This window comes from Peromyscus eremicus, chromosome 6 (assembly GCF_949786415.1).
Source record: "Peromyscus eremicus chromosome 6, PerEre_H2_v1, whole genome shotgun sequence".
Taxonomy (NCBI): domain Eukaryota; kingdom Metazoa; phylum Chordata; class Mammalia; order Rodentia; family Cricetidae; genus Peromyscus; species Peromyscus eremicus.
In genome coordinates, this window is record NC_081421.1 from 109,737,326 (window position 1) to 109,752,092 (window position 14,767).

The 14,767-nt window shown below is 46.9% G+C and overlaps 1 protein-coding gene across 1 annotated transcript in view; it reads left to right on the forward strand.

The window, feature by feature from the left end:
- Nucleotides 1-11,728, forward strand: part of Tspan5 (tetraspanin 5) — a 181,318-nt gene extending 169,590 nt beyond the window's left edge. The window contains exons 4-8 of the mRNA XM_059266340.1: nt 1,601-1,771; nt 4,197-4,322; nt 5,646-5,693; nt 5,799-5,915; nt 9,684-11,728. Of these exons, the coding sequence (XP_059122323.1) occupies nt 1,601-1,771; nt 4,197-4,322; nt 5,646-5,693; nt 5,799-5,915; nt 9,684-9,749 (528 nt within the window). The 3' untranslated portion in view covers nt 9,750-11,728. The remainder of the gene's footprint in view (nt 1-1,600; nt 1,772-4,196; nt 4,323-5,645; nt 5,694-5,798; nt 5,916-9,683) is intronic.
- The last annotated feature ends 3,039 nt before the right edge of the window (nt 11,729-14,767 follow it).

The window sequence follows — 14,767 nt, forward strand, 5'->3', positions numbered from 1 at the left end:
TAGACGTGGCATTTCTTGGCTGACTGATGCCCTCAAATGAAGCTTCAGGTCACTTTCTGCACCTCTGGAAATGAGCGAGTTAGGTCACAGCTGGGCAGGTAGGCCCCTGCCAAGTATTTGATATGGATTGAATTTGGACTCCATATTTGATGTGTATATTATGTAACTGGAGAACTTACTAGGCAACTGGGAAGGGAACTTCCCTAACCTTTGTGGAGGTGAGAACAGAAATCTGGAGTCTTTGTGCAACTGTCCAGCTGTTTCACACACATGCATGCCTGTTCACATTTTATTCTTTCTGTGGTGTGAGGCCTGTATGTGTCCACGTTTGGGGTGATAGCATATACAGGGAAGGGGGTTGTTTTATATGAAGAGGAAGGCAGGGGCATGAGTGCTCTTTTTTTTTCTTCTCTAAGGCAAACTTAGTTTGAAATTATTGGTACCACTGAAAATTGAGAACTTGGCATTTTACTTCATTGAGGACAGATAAACAGCAGCTCAGGGGGAGATTGGAAGGCTGAGCTGAAGAGCCTGGAAGCAGAGCCTGTGCCTTGGCATCCTAGACTTTGTCAGGCACTGATTTTGTCCTTCTGGCCTTCTTCCCTCACTCCCCCATAAAGATACACTTGTCACTCCATGCCATGAAGAGAATGGCCACATCCCACTGTCCACCCAGCATGCCCTCCCCGCCACGTGTCACCTCCAGGTCATAGCTTGAGGAGGGTTAAGATGCAGGAGGAGGGAGGTGTGGAAAGGCCCGTGGGCGGGGCGTCAGTCAGGATGGCTAACATGAAACTCTGAAGTATCTAGGTGGAAGGGAAATTTCCCCAGGGTTCTGATGGGTTACCTCAGGGTCTCATGCTCTCTAGCCTTATACCTTGTTATCAGCCTTAGCCAGAAGTCTCCTTTTGATTGCATTGTGGTGTTATTTAAAGTGTTTCCTGAGGCTGCTGCTTCCCAGATGGGAGTCAAGAGCGGCTAGTGTTCCTGAGAAAGCCCTTAACCCCCAGTTTCATTTTCACGATTGGAAATTGTTTTCCTGTCACAGCCACCCCCTCCTACTTCCTCTCTGACCTCTTTAAGATGAACAGATCTACTTCACACTATATAGGAGGCACAAGGAGGGATTAAAATGGGAATCCAGAACAGGATAATGGAGTGTGTGTGGAATCAAGCCATGGTAGCAAATGACAGGCGATCGTAAAACATGGGATAATCTACCTTTCAAGTTAGGAAAAAGGCTTCCTGGAGGTCAGGCAGAACATTGTTCATATGTCTGGTAGTACATTAATCAGGAGCAATTCATTAGGCCTTAATGTGGGTCTAATGAGAAATTCCTATTACTCATGTTTGATTTGGGCTTTGTTGGTTAATTATCAAATGGAACACCAGAGACTCTAAAATGTGATTATGAAGTGATCTTTAATTTTTAAAAGTCCTTTCTTGAAGTGTAATATTCCATTAACAAACCTTAAGAAATGGACGGTTCCAGTTCAGAGATGTGTCCCAGTTGAATGTAATTACAGTCCTTTTCAGAACCAGCCCCTAACTCCTGTGATCTCACCCTTGTGACCATTCCCTGTTGTTCCTCTCATTGTAGTTTTCTGTGTTCCTGGGGATTATTTTCTTCCTGGAACTCACTGCTGGGGTGTTGGCGTTTGTTTTCAAAGACTGGATCAAAGACCAGCTCTATTTCTTTATTAACAACAACATCAGGGCTTACAGAGATGACATTGACTTGCAGAACCTCATAGACTTCACCCAGGAATACGTAAGTTCAAGCTTCCTTTCCTCTCCAGTGGAAACAGCTTCTCACAAGGGGGACTCACTCCCATAATGCCCTGTGCGCCTTTGACTCCCATAATGCCTTGCGTGTCTTTGCTGGCTGGAGACATCCGGCTGACTTTTCTGCGTAGCTTCCGGTTGTTTGTTTACTTGTTTCCCTTGCTCCACGGTTTACATTTGTATCCCAAACAGAAACGTTCTGATTTCACTTGTTTCAACTTGTATTAAATTAGAGGAAGGAAGACATAATTCTTAAGTGAAAACGCGATCACCATGGCTGTACCCTTGTCGGCCCTGAGAGAAAACTGCTTTTCTGTATGTTTAAAGTTCTGTTTGACTAAGTATGAATTTTCCATGTTCCTTTCCCCACAGCTCACAATAACTGACAGGATATTTGTTCATAAAGCTCTGCTCAAATGTGCCTATCCAGCTACCACATGTGTGCAGTCCAACCCAAAAGTTAGAGACTTGTAAGCCTGCTAGCTTCTAACAAACGGGATAGGCGGACCCCTGCCTGCCACACAGGTGTCTGAACACAACCGTGTGACTGACTGCTCCTGCCAACAGAACAGGCACATGGCATGCCACTCAAAATGCAGAGTGGCACAGACAGGGAGCCAAGAGACGCACGGTCTCATTGACTTGGGACTAACAGAAGCCTGAACGCTTTCCCTGATAGTAAAATGAGAGTAAACGTGAGCTATTGTCTAATTCCTGTGGATATTCGGACACTCTAATGATGCGCATGGTCTCATATTAGGCCCAAGATGTTATTGTCCTGCAGATTACGGGGCTCTCACACACCTGCACTGGAAAAATAGGAGTAAGCCAAGCAAACTTGGCCAGTGGTGTCCATGGCATTGATGTTTAGAGCAAGATCAGGGGCCACACAGAAGCTCAGTGGACCAAGGTCTGGCTTTGAGTTGGAAAGGCTGAGCTGGATAACGTGTACCTCGAGTCAGGAAGGCATCACCATTGTTGAGGAAGGCCGCCTTCTCAGGGTACGCAGCAGTCAGCTGGGGTCTTAGTTCTCACTCGGTGGCTTAGTGCCTTCAGAACACCTGCCCTCTACAGCAAGCTGCCCCGGGTGAAATGAAGCCCTGTTTGACCTGCTCAGCAGACCTCCCTGTGTTGTTAGGGCTCAATGGGTGCAAGCTCACAGCTTCCCAGCTGGTCTCCCTGAGTGGTTTGCATGACAGAGCTGATTGGGCTTCGCAGGGAAACCTGTGGTGCCCAGATCAAGCCCAGAGAAGCAGCCGGCCCTGCAGAGCATGTGTTCATGAGTGTTCCTGAAATGCAGCAACACTGCTGTTTCATGTGATTCTGGTCTTCTGTTCTAGAGTTAGAGTTTTGACGTAGCTTTTGGTCCTGAAAGTCTTAAAATGGCCAAGGGTTGGTTTTTATTTAAGAAGCCAGGATAATCCAGGACAGGGAGGTTGTGGGTGGGTTATATTGTAGCTGGAATATGTCTCCATTTAAGAGCCGCCGAATTGAACATCTTGGTTAGTATATTTTAATTAGCTAATTATTTTGTAAAGTTGAAAATATAAAAATATGTTCTTTTTTTTTTTTTTTTTAAAAAAAAATCAGAGTCTGGAGAGATGGTTTAGAGGTTAAGAGCACTGGCTGCTCTTCCAGAGGACCTAGGTTCAATTCCCAGCACTCACATGGCAGTTCACACCTATCTGTAATTCCAATTCCAGGGGACCTGACACCCTCACAGAGACATACATGCAGGCAAAACACCAATGAATATAAAATAATAAAAAGTTATTAAAAAATAAATTCAGCATAGAGACCAAGGTCATGAAAATTAAGCCCCTAAGGTTGTATAGAGGTGGGTTTTGTTTGTTTGTGGTTGTGGGGATTGGACCCAGGGCCCCACCAGGTTTGACCACTGCACCGCTGAACATCAGCCCTGATGTTCACTGTCTTGTGAAGGGTTGACAGTTCTACAGCGTTGTACACAATCAGAACTTACCAAAGTGTCTGATGTTCATCTGATGCCACTGCACTCGGTGAAACTGTTTAGGAACCATTCAAATAAGATCAGATCCTCAGGCACAGCCGAGTTGCCTCATTGGACCTTGCCATTGTTGTTAGTGTTTTGTTTTTCCTTCTAGAAAGTTCTTGTTTATCCCTCTAGAATCTGACCAAGCCAAACGGATCTTGAGCCCTGCTCCACAGTGCCCCTCCCTCCCCCACCTAGTGCCCCATGCCAGCCCATCTGTAGACCCTTCAGTCTTAAGTATTTTGCAAGGCTTTACAGGGCTATTTAGGTTGATTTTAACTTAAAAATGAAATTTGAGGTGCTGGACCTGGCAGGGGACGGGTGTCGTGTGGGTGGGGCGCAGGTGGCTGGTCACCTCCCGGCCTGGACGTTCTTTCTAACTCTCTTCTCTTTGCTCTAGTGGCAGTGCTGTGGGGCTTTTGGAGCTGATGATTGGAACCTAAATATTTACTTCAATTGCACAGATTCCAATGCAAGCCGAGAGCGATGCGGTGTGCCGTTCTCCTGCTGCACTAAAGACCCTGCGGTAAGAGCCACAGCTCACTGACGGCTGGCTGCTGTGCCCTGTGCTCACTGTGGGTGTGACAGCAGAGTGATTTTGTCTCAAAATCTCTTCTCATAAGCTCATGTCTGAATACAGCTCCTAGGTGGGGGTGCTGTGCCCCAACCTTCCCAGTCAAGACAGGGTGGCTGGTATTCATTTAGCAAGTGTGTGTGTGTGTGTGTGTGTGTGTGTGTGTGTGTGTGTGTGTGTGTGTGTTGGTTCCTATTCTCAGCCTTGCTGTGTATTGGCTCATGAGAGGTCAGAAAAGGAGCTCCCTTTCTCGGGTGAAAAAAACCGTGGCGTCATGTGGAGTACAAATGACTTCTCCCAAATCACAGTGCTGACAGGTGACAGAGTTGGGTGCCAGACCCAGGCAGCCTGCCTGTGCCACTCACTTGTCCCTCTTTTATGAAACTGTGGGGCTCACAGGTGAGCCGTCTGCAATAGCGTGGGTTTCTTCAGCCCTTTCTTCCCATATGACTTCTGGGAAGAGGATTGGGGTAGGAGGAGAGACTGAGACATGACAAGGTGGGAATGCTGCCTAGGACAGCCTATATCAGCTGTCCATGAGAAAAATCGTCAGAGTGGGTAGCAGCAGTAGTCTGCCTTATGCCATGGACTCTGAGCTGATGAGGTCCATCTCTGACCCCGGAGGGGAGGAAGCAGCTAACCCACAATATTTCCAACCAGATCCTGGAGATGCCTGTTTGACACGTGGTCAGGCAGTGTTTTGCTTTGTAATTAGTAACATAATGCTTTTTCATTAAAACAAAAAAACTTTAAGGACAGAATTTTATTGATGAAAAGGGACAAGCACATATTTGTCATGCTTAAGACCCTAGATCTTTTGTAGATTTTTTTAAAGGGAGCGCATATTTGGCGTGCATAAAACCCTAGATCTAATCTCTTCTGCTGTTTTTTTTTTTTTAAAGCAGAAGTTGTGAAAGAGCATAAAGATGGTCATTTTGTCCTTTAAGTTTGATTTTTGCCTATGTCTCCACTTCCTCAAACCCTTGAAGCCTTCTGAGGTTGGCAGTATTTTCAATCTTGTTCCTTCCCAGCATAACGGGCCTGCTAGGGTCTCGGTTTTCCTCATTTCTAAGGTGGAAACGTTTTCACTCCATACTTCTGAAGCTGCTCTCATACGCATGCGGCATCTGATGCACACGGCGCCTTGAACTGTGCTGTGGTCTGTGTGCCCTCATCGGGTCTCACCGCTGACGTAGCGGGGCCTCCTGTTCATTCTTAGACGGGCTTTCTGTTGAACAAGAATGAGTTTCACTTTTCTCTTCCTCTCTCCCCCAGGAAGATGTCATCAACACTCAGTGTGGCTATGATGCCAGGCAAAAACCAGTAAGTGGAACCTGCCCCTGTGTCTTAGCACACAGCGTGTTGGGAGGAGCGTGTGCACGTGTGCAAGGCTGTATCCGTGACACTCTGCTCTCTTCCCCTGTAAAGGAAGTTGACCAACAGATCGTAATCTACACGAAAGGCTGCGTGCCCCAGTTTGAGAAGTGGCTACAGGACAATTTAACCATCGTGGCTGGTATTTTCATAGGCATTGCATTGCTGCAGGTAAGGTGTGGGTCCTTGGTGGTATAGCTCAGTGGTGCCCAGAGAGACCTCACCAGGACAGGAGCTTTGCTCAGCCTCCTCAGCGCCAGAGCTTCTGAGGCACACTGGAGGTCCTAGGAACAGACTGGAACTGTTAGGTTTGTGTTTATTGAAGGTCTGGTTCTAGATCCAGAAACACATTAGGAAACCATGCCTCCTTTTCACCATGAAGAGGTTGATCGAATCACTGGCGTCCCATTGTTTCCATGGGCTTAGAGGACTGCATTGTGACAGCTGGGGGAGACATGGCTGCTCAGAGTGGATCTCAGCAGCACGGTTAAGGCTCTGTGGAGTTGCAGAAGTCTGTGCTGTGTCTTTTGTCTCTCCGGACCAGCTTGCCAGAGTGCCCGTGAGGGCAGTCTCAGAAGCGACTGGTCTGTTGATGTGATGGTTTCTGCGGAGGTCACAAACAGGCACACGGTGGAAGGAAGTTAAAGAAGTCTTGAGTAAATAGAAAGGCATCCTGTGTTCACGGATCAGAAAACTCAGTATGATTCACGTGGCATCACTATGGCCTAGAGGTTCTGTGCAGTCTCTAGCTCAGTCCCAACCTTCTCAGTCCCAGTCGTGGGCAAGCTGGGCCTGAAATCACAAGGAAAACCAAGAAACAAGAATAGCCCGACACGTTTGAGAAAGAGCAGAAGACAAAGAATTTCATGTTTCCTAGTTAAAACTTCCTACAAAGTAACAGGACTCAAGACAGTCTATAGTCTTGTAAGGTTAGCCATTGTAGACAAGTGGGGTTAAATTCCGGACGGAATTTCTGTGAGCTTCGTTTTGATAAGGGAGTCAAAACTATTCAATGGGGAACAAAAAAAGGTTTTTCAGGGATGGAAAAATGGCTCCGCAGTTAAAGAGCACTGGCTGCTCTTCCAGAGGACCAGGATTCCAAATTCAGCCCCCACATGGCAGCTCACAACTGTCTTTCACTAGAGTTCTAAGGGATCTGATGCCCTTTCTGGCCTCCATACACACTGTATGAATGTGGTGTGCAGGCATGCATGTAAACAAAACACCTATACACATAAAAAAAAAAAAGCTTAGAAAATTTTTTTCAATAGATGATGTAGGAATGCTGATTTTCTGTCTGAAAAGACTGACTTTTAGATACATGTTTCATATCATATTTAAACATTCACGTAAAATAGATGAAAGACTCAAATGTAAGTGTGGTATACTGTATGTGCGTAGTGCAAGCTGTTAAAAAGATTGAAGCAGGACGGTCTCTTAAGACTGCACAACCAGCCTGGCCTTCATAGTCAGACCCTGGTGTAAAAACAAATGAACAAAACTCCCAATATAAAAACCAAAGCTGTGAAACTCTAGAAGAAAATAGGGTGTCAATTGGTGATTTTTGTCTTGGACATTTTCCTTCAAAGAGCATGACGGCAAAAATATAACCACCCAATAAAACCTAAGTAATGGGACTTCATCAAAATATGAAACGTCTACACTGAAAATGATGCTATTTACGGTTACTCACAAAGTAACAGAAGGTATTTGTGAGTGGTTACCTGAGAGGGATCTTAATGCTTAGAACATGTAAAAGGGGCTTATACCAAACAACAGGAAGAAAGGTCAACCTGAGCTACCTAGCAAGACCCAGTTTAAGAGTGAACGGAGTATCTCAGTAGACATTGCTCCAGCATAGATAGACTTGGCCCATTACACATGAAAAGATGTCCACAGCGCTCGTCACTAGAAAACTTCCAATCAAAACTATAGTGAGCTCACCATTGCAGACCTGCTAGAGTGGCTATAATAAAAAAGACAGAGGGTGTTCATGAGGGTGTGAAACGGAACATTAACACGTTTCTGGAGCGAGGAATCAGAAACGGCTCAGCTCTTTGGAAAATATGGAATTGCCATGTGACCCCACCATTTTCCACAAATGCAAGCAGAAGGAATGAAAACTTACATTTACCAAAATATTTGCACACACATGTTCGTAGCAGCAAGTACTGAAAACAGTGGAGAATCCGTCAATGGATGTTAAAGACCTTGGTATATACTTACAATAGGGTTAGTACTCAGCCGTCAAAAAGGACTGAATTGAATAGGTGTGGTGGTGCATGCCTGTTATCTCAGTCCCAGAGAGGCAGGAGGATGACAACTTAGACTATATAAGAAGACCCTGTCTCAAGAGCAAAGCAAGACAGAACAACTGGCTGGACATTTCTTTGTGAGAGTCACTGGTTTCTTTCTTCAGCTGCTTTTGTATAGAACCCAGCACTTGTCTTCCCGCCCCCAGTCCGCCCCCATCCCGTCTGAGTCAGCCACCCACCACCTTCACAGTGCCTTGGGAGTACTCCAGGGTCTCACCATCCCCACCTCTGGGGCTTCTCAGCCCACCCCATGCCTCTGCCTCGGACTTTCACCCACCCAATCAGCCTGGAGCTCTGCCTCCCACTGTGACCTTGTCGATGGGGATTGACACTCTCTGAGGAGAGCGAGGAGGAAGCTAAGGAACTGATGACATTGCAGCCCCAGGGAAGTGGTGGAATCTTCTCCAGAATGTCACAGACCTGACCTCAGCAGGGAGAGCTGGGCAGGTGCAGCAGGTGGTACCTGGATCAGACAGGCTGATCGTCAACATTCGCGTGGGACGTCGTTGAGGTTTACTACCTGAAAGATCAGGTGAAATCCATAGAAAGATTGAGTGGCCTTGTGACCCAGCTGAGCTTCACACTGACCTTCTCATGTACCCATGTGACTTCCCTGGTCATGAAGGCAGGATGTGCATGTTGAGGTTACCTCAACTTTCTGTACATTGTATCAAAATGTTCACCTAAGTTCCTTAATTTGTGTCATATAAAGAAAATGGGTAATTGGGTCATGAAGTTTTACAACACTGTGATCAATGTCTTGCAGAACAAAGGAGGAGAGGTTTGTCTGGGCCCATGAGAGGCTAGTGCCCAGCATGGCGGCCTAGAGATCAAGGCAGCTCAGAGGCAGAGAACACCTCTGTCGTCTGTCCCTAGCAACCCACTTCTGCTTGCTGAGCTACAGTCTCAAATGTCCTAGAACCTCTCCAAACAGTGCCATTAGCTGGGGGCTAAGTATTCAAACCCATGAGATTGTATGGTCCTTGCATTCGAACGGTATCAGTGGATGAACCTGGAGAACATTTTACTACATGGAAAAACGTCACGGGCACCACATACTTACTATCTGATCCCATTTTCATGAAAAGTCCAGACCAGGCAAAGCCGTAGAGGAAGAAGGGAGATGAGAGGCGTCAAGGGAGGGTTGGAAATGACTTCTCTTGGTACAGAGTTAGCTTGAGAGCAATGAGCATCTGTATTTAGTACTGAAGAGCTAAGGCCATGCTAAAATTAGGGATTTTATAGAATATTAACTGCATCTCAGTTTTTATTTTCTCTCTCCTCACTCTCCTTTTCAGCGGTTTTGAGACAAGCCTCATGTATCCCAGGCTGGCCTCAAGCTTGCCATGTAGCTGAGGCTAGCTTCTGAGTGCCTGCCTCTGCCTTCTCAAGCGCTGAGATTACAGATGTGTACAACCGTGCCTGGTTTTCTGTGGTGCTGGGGTTAGAATCTAGGCTTTACGTGTGCTAGGCAAGCAATCCACGGATTGACTTACATCTTCATCCCTTGTCTGTCAGTTTAAGAATCAGATTACCAAACAGGAAGTGGGCAGACCCAGTGGCCAAGGAAAAGCCCAAAGCATTTGAATTCTGCTGTCTCACTTGGTTTTCTTTCCTCTTTTAGATTTTTGGGATATGCCTGGCACAGAATTTGGTGAGTGACATTGAAGCTGTCAGGGCCAGCTGGTAGACCTCTTCGACCACTGCTGCAAGACACTGGACTGACCCCCTCGCTGACTCCTGTGCTGGCCGATGGCGGGCTGCAGGGACCTGGGCACCGGCCTGCCGGCCTACCTAATGGAGCTGCCAAGAACTTACTTTCTGTGAGGGTAAAACTGGGAAATGCTGTTCCCAGATGGAACTTTTCAAAAGAAAAACGGAACAGTGTGAAAGTCGCTGAGTCGCTGTGCCGTGAATCTCTACTGTAGCCATGAGTTGATGGACGGATGGATGCCACCAGAAGCGGAAAGGGGGGAGGCTGGGCACTGCATGCACTTGAATTTGTGGAGAATCCAGTGCTGTCCACATCTTGGCTAAAACTGAGGCCCTTCCCCCCCCCCCAGGGCCAAGTGTTCTGAAATCTCTCAATGCACATTTCCAGAAACTGCTCCAACTGACCTCTGGAGGGAAAAACAGCTGTCCCCTGTGTTCAGATTTTGAGATGGCTGGAACGGGTCACTTCCAGGATGCATATCCTAGAGAGCCCTTTAAGAAAGCAAGCCAGGTGTTTGGGTGTAGCAAGTTAGGGTAGCAGAGATTGTGACCCATGTTTCCACAGGATTGATCTTTCCTCTGAGTGGCCAGCCTGAGCTTTATCAGTGACATCCAAGGAGAAAATGAGGTTAATGAGAGGCACTAATTCAACGCTCCCTCACCCCACCTTACCAAACCAGTGCTTGGGTTCTCCTGATACTCTGGAATACTCTGGGCTGCGTTTTTGTGTTTTTGCTTCCTTTTTTATTGGTTGTTATTTTGGTTCTTCTTGTCTCCCAAAGGCAAAGGCTATAATACAGTCCTGCGTAATGTTTTCTTATTCAGCTTAAATAGTGTGTGTGTGTGATCCTCACCTGCATGTGCTGTGACCCTGAATCCACCATGTTCTTTTCCAAGAGATACTTGAGAACATCAATCAGCATTTCTGTCATAGGTCCCAGCCTTGGGTGGTTGTGGCATGTTGTTCCAGCCATGTCTTCTTAATGCCCCGTGGGCTCACCATCTCCCAGCATCCAGCTGAGCTTTTGTACAGCCCTGTCTTCCACACTGAGTGATATAAAGCCCAGTTCCAATGCAGGGATGACATAGTCAAAAAGCATTTAACGAGGGTTGTTTTTTTTTTTCTTCTTCTTCTTGCAATTTTTTTTTTTTTTTTTTTGCCATATATTAAAAAAAAGAAAAGCAAACCTAGCGTAGTGCACGGCCAGAGCTGTCCTCATGAGGTGGCCTCAGGGTAGTAACAAAGCACAAATACTTGAGGGGCTGCACTGAGGCCCAGCCACGGTTCTGTGACACGAGGTGGGAAGCCACCTTCAGGGCCTCCTCTGCCTCGTGCCCACTGGGAGGGTGGATCTGGGCCCCAAATTTTCACCCAGTCTGTGATAGCTCCTGGGTGTTGCTGTCCTGGGGGGCAGATTTAGACCGTGGGTTGCTGGGAAGGCTACAGCTTCTGTGATAGCAGTTCCGCATTCCCGAGTAGCCTTCTGAGAAGTTCAGCACGGCTTCCCATTTCCACAACCTGTGTGCTGCCGTGGCTGGTGGACAGTCCGCTCAGAGGGAGGACAGGCACTCCTTTAAAAGTCCCATCTCGGCAGTCTGGGTGTGTGTGGCTCTTGCATGTATGTACCTGTGTCTGTTGTAGGTAGAGATAGTCATTCCATGTGTGGATGTGAGGTCACGTGACTTCACCCCTGTCCATACCGTCGTTTGTGATGTCCTTCAACACGGACACTTGTGCTCTCCGACCGGCACTTCTGTCTTCTTTATTACCTCATTCTCCAGTGAACTGCATCTGGCCAGTTGATTCAGAATCAGGCAAGATCCCCACCCTGTGGCACACCCAGTGAAAGCCAAGCCACAAGCCCAAGTGAGTTTTAAATTTTAATCACCCTTTATTTTTTACACTCGAGAGTGATTGTAATAAAAGCTGTCATTAATAAACTTGGTTCTACCTTACATGGGATTATGTTGTCTTATTGTAAAATATTCTGGAATGGCTGGTTAAAACACAAAAGGCCTGGCCCGAGGGGCTAGCTCATTAGTAGTGTGCCTGGAACTTTGGGTTCAATCCCATGTCCCAACAACTAACACCATCCCCAGAATTCCTAAGGAGGTAGGTCAGAATGGGGCTCAAGGCCCTGCACTGCTGAGGTCCTAAGATGCTGATGAAATCACTGTTGATTTTGAGAAATACCGGTCAGTCCTGAGAGGGAAGGGAAACTTGTGGTTGTAGGGACTGAGTCTCTCTGGGTCGCTAAATTAGACAGACAAAGCACCCTGTAAGCAGGCATTCTCTGTCCTAGGGTTGTCCTCTACTTGTTACAGACACCTTGGGAACCTTGGGAAACACAGATCCCAGACCTTGACCCTGCCATTCTGGACTGTGTATTTTTTTTTTTAAAAAAAGCGTTATGAACATTTAATACACAGTGGACCTAGATAAAAGTCACAGTGTTTATAAGAAAGCAATTGCCAGTAGTCCCTTGAGACTGTCATCTTAACCCATTGGAAAATACCAGCTTACGTGTCTTTCTGTTGTGATTGTCACTGCATAATGCTTTAAGAACAAATGGAAACAAAACCTTCCATTTCATGGAGTACTGCTCTAAGACAGGACAGAACAGTGTGTCCCTAAGACGTGAGAAATGCCGTGCCTCGCCTCCCTGGATATAGAAATCAAAGGTATTTTGATTTTGAGGAAATTTGTCCATGACTGACGATGGGCAAGTCCTGTTGATGTCCTTTATTGTCTGATGTTATGGGTCCCGGTCATTCCCTCCATGCTCTGGCAGCAGGGGAAAGATTCTAGCTACAAGGATGCCCTGTTTACAAGGCTTGAGACTAGCAGAAGCTTCTTCCTTGTGCAGACTCTAGACTTTAGGGAATGGTTCCCATTTCTTTTTATTTCTATTGTTTACTGGTCCTCACAAAGATTGCCTCTGTAATATACAAAATGTTCTATTCATAAAAAGAACAGTAAAAAACAGAACACATCAGAGAGTACTTGATCTCCCGTTCCTTTTCCCAGGGTCTAACCCCTTGGCATTTCTCTGGGCTTCCTTCCTGCTTCAGGTCCCAGGTTACCCGCCTCCAGGAGATTCGTAGAAAGGACTCTGTCCAAGCTTTTGCTGCTTTGGAAAAGCACTTGATCGCTGGGGGCTCGTGTTTGTGTGGGCAGGAATGGAATCATTTTGTGGTGTGTGGCTCTCCCAGAGCCTGTTTCCGGCTCTCTTGGAGAAGAGCCCTGGGAAGTGGGTGGGCTGAAGAATGAGGGTCAGAACCCAGTGACCTGGCAGGCCTTCCCCAGAAAGCTCTGCCATTTATACATTGGTGCTTGCTCCTTCCCTTGGGAAATCTGTGCAGACCTCCAAGGAAGGACTGGGAACCAAACCTGGTCATAGACACTGGCCACTGTGGCCAGCGCACTGGGGCAGGGGACAGCGACAGGGAGGTACTGCCCACACTCAACAAGTGGAAACCAAATATACAGCACGAACAGGCAGGGCTGAGTGATGACTGTTAGTGGAAACGGGACTAGGGGCATGGCAGTCATGTTCCTGGGTTTGGGCACAGGAAGTGGGGAAGAGAAACTAAGCTCTGAAGCCACCTCAAGGTTCCCCTTGACCTTTTTATTTTAAGTTTTTGAGAGACTTGCTATAAAGATAGAGCCTACTTATTATTATACTGGGGTGTTTAGGACATTCTTGATTTGAGGAATTAATTATGGCTTCCCTCTGGAAGCTTGCTGTATCCTTGTAAAATTTTTGGAAAGTTGATCCGTCCCCTCCCAGTTAGCTTGAACTAGACTCCAGGTCTTACACCTCCACTTCTAGGAACGAGAGCTAAAGTAGTGTACAGAAGAGCAGGTGAACTCATGGTTTTACACGGTGGGTATGAATTCCAGGAAGAATCGGTGCCACACAAGACAAGCTGCCCATGCGGCTGTCATCTCCCTGAACCTGTTCACTGGTTAGAACAGAAAAGTTTTAGTGGCCTGCCCTCTAGTGTTGGCCATGGAAAACCACAGCTGGCTGCAGTTGGAGAGGGAAGTTCCTGTGCAAGCTCTGTTCCTGTCTTGGGAAACAGAGTACCTGGCTGGTGGCAGGTGCCTAGGGAAGGTAGCGGCATCCATCCCTTCATGCTCCTGAGACCCGGGGCTCCTTCTGAGAACCTAGAGCACGGAGCATTTTGTTCTTACCAATATCTATGCACTGATCTTGCCACTGGCATTTTATTGCCCTGTGGCAGCAGGGCTGTGCAGGCCTGGTGGAAGCCGGCCCTGCCTCCTGTGCAGTCTCAGATGCAGTTTCTAGAAGCCAGTGCTTACTGGCACCAAGTGGTTATCTGCCACTCTGGAGGTGCTATGTCTTCCAGGCATCCATCATCCAGGTGGAAGGAGGCATAAGCTGAACCCTCTCTCCCAGGGCACAGAATCCTCACTTAAGGGGTTTATGTGAGCCAAGGTCCCAGGTCCTAAGCTGCACCTCAGTTCTTCAACATAAACTATCTAGAATAAGGGAGCAAACTTTGCTGAACTTTCCTCTAAAAATATGACCAAGGGGCTGGTGGAGTTGGCTTTGATTTGAGGGTTTTTAACTTTTTGTTGTTTTTGGTTTGACAACGTCTTGTTGAGTAGCCCCAACAGGCCTGATACTTCCTGTTCTGTATCTCAGTCTGCCTTCAATCTTGCAGCAATCCCCCTGCATCCAAGAGCTGTGGTGACAAATCTCATGCCATCTGGCTACAACTTTGATTTTAGAGAACACACAAACCATGCTTACATGCTAGGAGTTTATCACAGGTTAAACTGTCTTTCAATATTTCATACCCCGAGCGTCTACACAGGACCTCAGACACTGGCCCACAGAGTGTAGGGAATCTACCTTTACAGGAAGGCAGATTCAGGTCATTTGTCCCTAATCAGAGGAGCACCAAGCTTGACAGCAGCTACCAGAAACTGGGAGGCACAGGGAACATGCAGGTCTAGCCTCTAGA